We start from the raw sequence: 8,901 nt of genomic DNA, 5'->3' as shown, positions 1-8,901 counted from the left end.
TGCAATATGATACATGATATAGTTAATATATTGAATACAGTGACATTTAATACAGTGTAAATTAATGTTGTAATCGGGCTTCAACCCAACAGCCATGTTCTCATTCCCTCCTCTCACCCCTAACCTCTGAACCCTAACCTCTGAACCCTAACCTCTGAACCCTAACCTCTGTAACTTCTCTATCCCCTAACCCAGTCTACACCAGTCCAGTGGTTTAAAGCCCTGAGAGGACACTCTGACTAGGGCTTCTGATGTCACCAGTCCTTCTCTTCTTGTGGTGATGATGTCACGTCCTGTAGTGAGGATGTCATGTCCTGTAGTGATGATGTCACATCCTGTAGTGATGATATCACGCCATGTAGTGATGATGTCACGTCCTGTAGTGAGGATGTCATGGCATGTAGTTATGATGTCACATCCTGTAGCGATGAGAAAACAATGAAAACAAGCAAGCATCCCAGAAAAGTGCTCAAAATAGACAATGTTAACATATGTTGCTTAAGAAACAAGGTTCATGAAGTCAATAACTTGCTAGGAACAGATGACATTCATATTCTGACCATCTCTGAAACTCACTTAGATAACACCTTTGGTGATACAGTGGTAGCAATACATGGTTATAACATCTACCGAAAAGACAGAAATGCCAAAGGTGGAGGTGTTTCTGTTTATATTTAGAACCACTTTACTGTAAAGATTAGAGAGGATCTCATGTTAAATAGTGTTGAAGTAATATGGCTACAGGTTCATCTGCCTCACCTAAAGCCCATTCTGGTGGGAAGCTGCTTTAGACCACCAAGTGCTAACAGTCAGTATCTGGATAATGTTAAATATTGTATTAGTAATATGGCTACAGGTTCATCTGCCTCAACTCAAGCCCATTCTGGTGGGAAGCTGCTATAGACAATCAAGTGATAACAGTCAGTATCTGGATAACGTGTGTGAAATGCTTGATAATGTATGTGATATCAAAAGAGAGGAATATTTTCTGGGTGATTTAAATATTGACTGGCTTTCATCAAGCTGCCCAGTCAAGAAAAACCTTCAAACTGTAACCAGTAACTAACTAGTCCTGCAACCTGGTTCAGGTTATCAGTCAACCTACCAGGGTAGTTACAAACAGCACAGGAATTAAGTCATCAACATGTATTGATCACATCTTAAAACTAATGCTGCAGAAATGTGCTTGAAAGCAGTATACAAATCCATCGGATGTAGTGACCACAATATGGTGGCCACGTCTAGGAAAACCAAAGTTCCAAAGGCTGGGCCTGATATAGTGTATAAGAGGTCATACAATACTATTTGTAGTGATTCCTATATTGTGGATGTAAAGAATATTTGTTGGTCCGTGGTGTGTAATGAGGAGCAAACAGACACAGCACCCATTAAGAAAGTGACTGTAAAAACTGTTAAATCCCTGTGGATTGATGAGGAATTGAAAAATGGTTGAGAGGGAAGAGGCAAAAGGAACGGTAAGTAAGTCTGGCTGCACAACTGATTGGCAAATGTACTGCAAATTGAGAAATCATGTGACTAAACTGAATAAAAATAATAAACTACACTATAAAACAAAGATAAATTATATAAAGAATGATGGTAAATTGAACATTTAATTGGAGCTTCAATTAAATTGAGGGAAAACAAGGTAACCTCAGCTCATTGAATCAGATGCTCATTCATCACAAACCCTACTGATATTGACAACTACAATAATGATTCCTTTCAATGGCAAGATTAGCAAACTTAGGCATGGAATACCAGCAACAAACTCTGACGCTACACATCCAAGTATATCTGACCAAATTATGAAAAACAGGTAGAGGTGAAAAAATTATTGTTATCTATCATCAATGAAAAGCCACTGGGGTCTGACAACTTGAATGGAAAATTAATGAGGATAATAACAGACGATATTGCCGCTCCTATTTGCCATATCTTCAATCCAAGCCTACTAGAAAGTATGTTCCCTCAGGCCTGGAGGGAAGCTAAAGTCATTCTGCTACCTAAGAATAGTAAAGCCCTCTTTACTGGCTCAAATAGCCGACCAATCATTCTGTTACCAACCCTTATTAAACTTCTGGAAAAAATGGTGTTTGACCAGATGCAATGCTATTTCACAGTAAACAAATTAAGTCTCAGTACGCTTATAGGGAAGGACTTTCAACAAGCACACCACTTACACAAATGACTGATGATTGGCTGAGAGAAATTGATAATGAAAATATTGTGGGAGCTGTTTCGTTAGACTTCAGTGCAGCATTTGACATTATCGATCATAGTCTGCTGATGGAAAAACGTAAGTGTTTTGGCTTTACACCCCCTGCTGTATTGTGAATAAAGAGTTTCCTGTCTAAAAGAACACAGAGGGTGTTCTTTAATGGAAGCCAACCCAACATAATCCAGGTAGAATCAGGCATTCCCCAGGGCAGCTGTCTAGGACCTTACTTTTTTCAATCTTTACTAACTACATGCCACCGGCTTTAAGTAAAGCCTGAGTGTCTATGTATGCGGATCACTCAACACTATACACGCCAGCTACTACAGCGACTGAAATGATTGCAACACTTAACAAACACTTAACAAAGAGCTGCAGTTAGTTTCAGTTTTGGAAGTGTGTTTTCTATCCCAAGCTGTCAATTATATGCATATTCTAGCATCTGGTCTTGAGAAATAGGCAGTTTACTTTGGGAACGTTATTTTTCCCAAAATAAAAATAGTGCCCCCTAGTTTCAAGATGTTAACAGCACTATCAACAAGGCAGGCCCTAGCTTTGTCACACCTGGACTACTGTTCAGTCGTGTGGTCAGGTGCCACAAAGAGGGACTTTTGAATTGGCTCAGGAGAGGGCAGCACGGCTGGCCCGTGGACGTACACAGAGAGCTAACATTAATATTATGGGGGCTGGTTCAAAGTGGAGGTTGACTTCATCACTACTTGTATTTGTGAGAGGTATTAACATATTGAATGTGCCACAAGGTGTCTGTCTAAACTACTAGCACACAGGTCAGACACCCATGCATACCCCACAAGACATGCCACCAGAGGTCTATTCACAGTCCCCAAGTCCAGAACAGACTATGGGAGGGGCACAGTTCCAAGACTACATGGAACTCTATTCCACATCAGGTAACAATAGAATCAGATAAAAAAACAGATCAAAATACACCTTATGGACTGTGACAAACAGTGTATCTACAACACAAACATAGGCACAGACACATACATACAGACACAAGATGACATATGCACTATACACACACATACACATGGTAGTGGAGAAGGGGCCTGAGGGCACATACCTAGTGTGTATTGAAATCTGAAATCTGAATAATATTGTCACGTTTTAATAATGTTGTGACTGATTTAATTTTGCTGGACCACAGGAAGAGTATCTGCTGACTTGGCAGGAACTAATGGGGATCCATAATAAACCCCAGGAAGAGTAGCTGCTGCCTTTGTCATGTACTGTCATGTTGTGTCTTGTCTCTGTCCTTTCCCTTCACCCTGTCTCCCTCTGCTGGTCGTTGTTAGGTTACCTTTTCTCCCCCTCTTTCCCCCAGCTGTGCCTTGTCTCCTCCTAACCACCTCGTCACCCCTTTTCCCACCTGTTCCCTTTTTCCCTCTGATTAGTCCCCTATATCTCTCTCTGTTTTTGTTCCTGTCCTTGTCGGATTCTTGTTTGTTGTGTTTCATGCCTGAACCAGACTGTCGTCATGTTTGCTGTAACCTTGTCTTGTCCTGTCGGAATCTGCCGGTCCGTCTGAGCCTACCTATGTTTGGTAATTAAAGAAGCTCTGTTTAAGTTAATTCGCTTTTGGGTCCTCATTCACGCACCGTAACAGAAGAATCCGACCAAGAATGGACCCAGCGACTTCGGATCCTCTCCACTCAGCCGTCGGGATCCAGGGAGCGATGCTAGGCAGACACGAGCAGGAAGTGTCTGCTGCTCGACATGCCGTTGAGACCCTGGCCACCCAAGTCTTCAACCTCACAGAACAGGTTCACCATCTCCGCCTCGATCCACCGGCCACTTCCAGGGCTTTCGAATCTCCGGAGCCCAGAATCAATAACCCGCCGTGTTACTCTGGGGAGCCCACTGAATGCCGCTCGTTCCTCACCCAGTGTGATATTGTGTTTTCTCTCCAGCCCAACACTTACTCCAGGAGCACTGCTCGTGTCGCCTACGTCATATCTCTCCTTATTGGACGGGCTCGTGAGTGGGGCACGGCAATCTGGGAGGCAAGGGCTGAGTGTACTAACCAGTATCAGGACTTTAAGGAGGAGATGATACGGGTTTTTGATCGATCTGTTTTTGGGGAGGAGGCTTCCAGGGCCCTGTCTTCCCTATGTCAAGGCAATCGATCCATAACAGACTACTCTATTGAGTTTCGCACTCTTGCTGTCTCCAGTGGCTGGAACGAGCCGGCCTTGCTCGCTCGTCTTCTGGAGGGTCTCCGCGCAGAGGTAAAGGATGAGATTCTCTCCCGGGAGGTTCCTTCCAGCGTGGATTCCTTGATTGAACTCGCTATTCGCATTGAGCGACGGGTTGATCTTCGTCACCGAGCTCGTGGAAAGGAGCTCGCGCTCTCCGTCGCCCCCCTCTCCGCATCACTACCATCTTCCTCTGCCGGCTCGGGTGCTGAGCCCATGCAGCTGGGAGGTATCCGCATCTCGACTAAGGAGAGGGAACGGAGAATCACCAACCGCCTCTGTCTCTATTGCGGTTCCGCTGGTCATTTTGTCACTTCATGTCCAGTAAAAGGCCAGAGCTCGTCAGTAAGCGGAGGGCTACTGGTGAGCGCTACTACTCCTGTCTCTCCTTCAAGATCCTGCACTACCTTGTCGGTCCATCTACGCTGGACCGGTTCGTCAGCTTCCTGCAGTGCCTTAATAGACTCTGGGGCGGAGGGCTGTTTTATGGACGAGACCTGGGCTCGGGAACATGACATTCCTCTCAGACAGTTAAAGGAGCCCACGGCCTTGTTCGCCCTGGATGGTAGTCCTCTCCCCAGGATTCAGCGTGAGACGCTACCTTTAACCCTCACTGTTTCTGGTAATCATAGTGAAACCATTTCTTTTTTAATTTTTCGTTCACCTTTTACACCTGTTGTTTTGGGCCATCCCTGGCTAGTTTGTCATAATCCTTCCATTAATTGGTCTAGTAATTCTATCCTCTCCTGGAACGTCTCTTGTCATGTGAAATGTTTAATGTCTGCTATCCCTCCTGTTTCCTCTGTCTCTTCTTCACAGGAGGAGCCTGGTGATTTGACAGGGGTGCCGGAGGAATATCACGATCTGCGCACGGTGTTCAGTCGGTCCAGGGCCACCTCTCTTCCTCCACACCGGTCGTATGATTGTAGTATTGATCTCCTTCCGGGAACCACCCCCCCCCCGGGGTAGACTATACTCTCTGTCGGCTCCCGAACGTAAGGCTCTCGAAGATTATTTGTCTGTAGCTCTTGACGCCGGTACCATAGTCCCCTCCTCCTCTCCCGCCGGAGCGGGGTTTTTTTTTGTCAAGAAGAAGGACGGGTCTCTGCGCCCCTGCATAGATTATCGAGGGCTGAATGACATAACAGTGAAGAATCGTTATCCGCTTCCTCTTATGTCTTCAGCCTTCGAGATCCTGCAGGGAGCCAGGTTTTTTACTAAGTTGGACCTTCGTAACGCTTACCATCTCGTGCGCATCAGGGAGGGGGACGAGTGGAAGACGGCGTTTAACACTCCGTTAGGGCACTTTGAATACCGGGTTCTTCCTTTCGGCCTCGCTAACGCTCCAGCTGTCTTTCAGGCATTAGTCAATGATGTCCTGAGAGACATGCTGAACATCTTTGTTTTCGTTTACCTTGACGATATCCTGATTTTTTCACCGTCACTCCAGATTCATGTTCAGCACGTTCGACGTGTCCTCCAGCGCCTTTTAGAGAATTGTCTTTTTGTGAAGGCTGAGAAGTGCACTTTTCATGCCTCCTCCGTCACATTTCTCGGTTCTGTTATTTCCGCTGAAGGCATTAAGATGGATCCCGCTAAGGTCCAAGCTGTCATTGATTGGCCCGTCCCTAAGTCACGCGTCGAGCTGCAGCGCTTTCTCGGCTTCGCGAACTTCTATCGTCGTTTCATCCGTAATTTCGGTCAGGTGGCAGCTCCTCTCACAGCCCTTACTTCTGTCAAGACGTGCTTTAAGTGGTCCGTTTCCGCCCAGGGAGCTTTTGATCTCCTCAAGAATCGTTTTACATCCGCTCCTATCCTTGTTACACCTGACGTCTCTAGACAGTTCGTTGTCGAGGTTGGCGCGTCAGAGGTGGGCGTGGGAGCCATTCTTTCTCAGCGCTCCCTCTCTGACGACAAGGTCCACCCATGCGCGTATTTTTCTCATCGCCTGTCGCCGTCGGAACGTAACTATGATGTGGGTAACCGCGAACTGCTCGCCATCCGGTTAGCCCTAGCCGAATGGCGACAGTGGTTGGAGGGGGCGACCGTTCCTTTTGTCGTTTGGACTGACCATAGGAACCTTGAGTACATCCGTTCTGCCAAACGACTTAATGCGCGTCAGGCGCGTTGGGCGCTGTTTTTCGCTCGTTTCGAGTTCGTGATTTCTTATCGTCCGGGCTCTAAGAACACCAAGCCTGATGCTTTGTCTCGTCTCTTCAGTTCTTCAGTAGCCTCCACTGACCCCGAGGGGATTCTCCCTGAGGGGCGTGTTGTCGGGTTGACTGTCTGGGGAATTGAGAGGCAGGTAAAACAAGCGCTCACTCACACTCCGTCGCCGCGCGCTTGTCCTAGGAACCTTCTTTTCGTTCCCGTTCCTACTCGTCTGGCCGTTCTTCAGTGGGCTCACTCTGCCAAGTTAGCCGGCCACCCTGGCGTTCGGGGTACGCTTGCTTCCATTCGCCAGCGTTTTTGGTGGCCCACCCGGGAGCATGACACGCGTCGTTTCGTGGCTGCTTGTTCGGTCTGCGCGCAGACTAAGTCCGGTAACTCTCCTCCTGCCGGCCGTCTCAGGCCGCTTCCTATTCCCTCTCGACCGTGGTCTCACATCGCCTTAGATTTTGTCACCAGGCTGCCTTCGTCAGCGGGGAAGACTGTTATTCTTACGGTTGTCGATAGGTTCTCTAAGGCGGCTCATTTCATTCCCCTTGCTAAGCTTCCTTCTGCTAAAGAGACGGCACAAATCATCATCGAGAATGTTTTCAGAATTCATGGCCTTCCGTCAGACGTCGTTTCGGACAGAGGTCCGCAATTCACGTCTCAATTTTGGAGGGAGTTTTGCCGTTTGATTGGGGCTTCCGTCAGTCTCTCTTCCGGCTTTCACCCCCAGTCTAACGGTCAAGCAGAACGGGCCAATCAGACTATTGGTCGCATCTTACGCAGTCTTTCTTTTCGTAACCCTGCGTCTTGGTCAGAACAGCTCCCCTGGGCAGAATACGCCCACAACTCGCTTCCTTCGTCTGCGACCGGGCTATCTCCTTTTCAGAGTAGCCTCGGGTACCAGCCTCCGCTGTTCTCATCTCAGTTCGCCGAGTCCAGCGTCCCCTCCGCTCAGGCTTTTGTCCAACGTTGCGAGCGCACCTGGAAGAGGGTCAGGTCTGCACTTTGCCGTTATAGGACGCAGACTGTGAGGGCTGCTAATAAGCGTAGAACTAAGAGTCCTAGATATTGTCGCGGTCAGAGAGTTTGGCTCTCCACTCAGAACCTTCCCCTTAAGACGGCTTCTCGCAAGTTGACCCCGCGGTTCATTGGTCCGTTCCGTATTTCTCGGGTCATTAATCCTGTCGCAGTTCGACTTCTTCTTCCGCGATACCTTCGTCGCGTCCACCCGGTCTTCCATGTCTCCTGCATCAAGCCCGTCCTTCGCGCCCCCGCTCGTCTTCCCCCCCCCCCCCCCATCCTTGTCGAGGGTGCACCCATCTACAGGGTCCGTAGAATTTTGGACATGCGTCCTCGGGGCCGTGGTCACCAGTACCTCGTAGATTGGGAGGGGTACGGTCCTGAGGAGAGGAGTTGGGTTCCCTCTCGGGACGTGCTGGACCGTGCGCTGATCGAGGATTTCCTCCGTTGCCGCCAGGTTTCCTCCTCGAGTGCGCCAGGAGGCGCTCGGTGAGTGGGGGGGTACTGTCATGTACTGTCATGTTGTGTCTTGTCTCTGTCCTTTCCCTTCACCCTGTCTCCCTCTGCTGGTCGTTGTTAGGTTACCTTTTCTCCCCCTCTTTCCCCCAGCTGTGCCTTGTCTCCTCCTAACCACCTCGTCACCCCTTTTCCCACCTGTTCCCTTTTTCCCTCTGATTAGTCCCCTATATCTCTCTCTGTTTTTGTTCCTGTCCTTGTCGGATTCTTGTTTGTTGTGTTTCATGCCTGAACCAGACTGTCGTCATGTTTGCTGTAACCTTGTCTTGTCCTGTCGGAATCTGCCGGTCCGTCTGAGCCTACCTATGTTTGGTAATTAAAGAAGCTCTGTTTAAGTTAATTCGCTTTTGGGTCCTCATTCACGCACCGTAACAGCCTTGGCAGGAAATAATGGGGATCCATAATCAACCCCAGGAAGAGTAGCTGCTGCCTTGGCAGAAACTAATGGGGATCCATAATAAACCCCAGGAAGAGTTGATGCTGCAGGAACTAACGGGGATCCATAATAAACCCCAGAAAGAGTAGCTGCTGCCTTGGCAGGAACTAATGGGGATCCATAATAAACCCCAGGAAGAGTATCTGCTGCCTTGACAGGAACTAATGGGGATCCATAATAAACCCCAGGAAGAGTAGCTGCTGCCTTGACAGGAACTAATGGGGATCCATAATAAACCCCATGAAGAGTAGCTGCTGCCTTGGCAGGAACTAATGGGGATCCATAATAAACCCCAGGAAGAGTAGCTGCTGTCTTGGCAGGAACTAATGGGGTTCCAT

The 8,901-nt window shown here is 48.0% G+C and overlaps 1 protein-coding gene across 2 annotated transcripts in view; it reads right to left on the bottom strand.

Annotated features, from left to right (window-relative positions):
- Positions 1-8,901, bottom strand: part of LOC110511339 (lipopolysaccharide-induced tumor necrosis factor-alpha factor homolog) — a 14,492-nt gene continuing 5,591 nt past the window's right edge. For both annotated transcript variants that reach the window (XM_036973597.1, XM_036973596.1), the window contains one exon: positions 1-419. In XM_036973597.1, the coding sequence (XP_036829492.1) occupies positions 413-419 (7 nt within the window). In that variant the 3' untranslated portion in view covers positions 1-412. The remainder of the gene's footprint in view (positions 420-8,901) is intronic.

This window comes from Oncorhynchus mykiss, unplaced genomic scaffold, assembly GCF_013265735.2.
Source record: "Oncorhynchus mykiss isolate Arlee unplaced genomic scaffold, USDA_OmykA_1.1 un_scaffold_272, whole genome shotgun sequence".
Taxonomy (NCBI): Eukaryota; Metazoa; Chordata; class Actinopteri; order Salmoniformes; family Salmonidae; genus Oncorhynchus; species Oncorhynchus mykiss.
The sequence above is the reverse complement of the archived record's forward strand: the minus strand, read 5'-3'. Positions and strand labels throughout refer to the sequence as shown.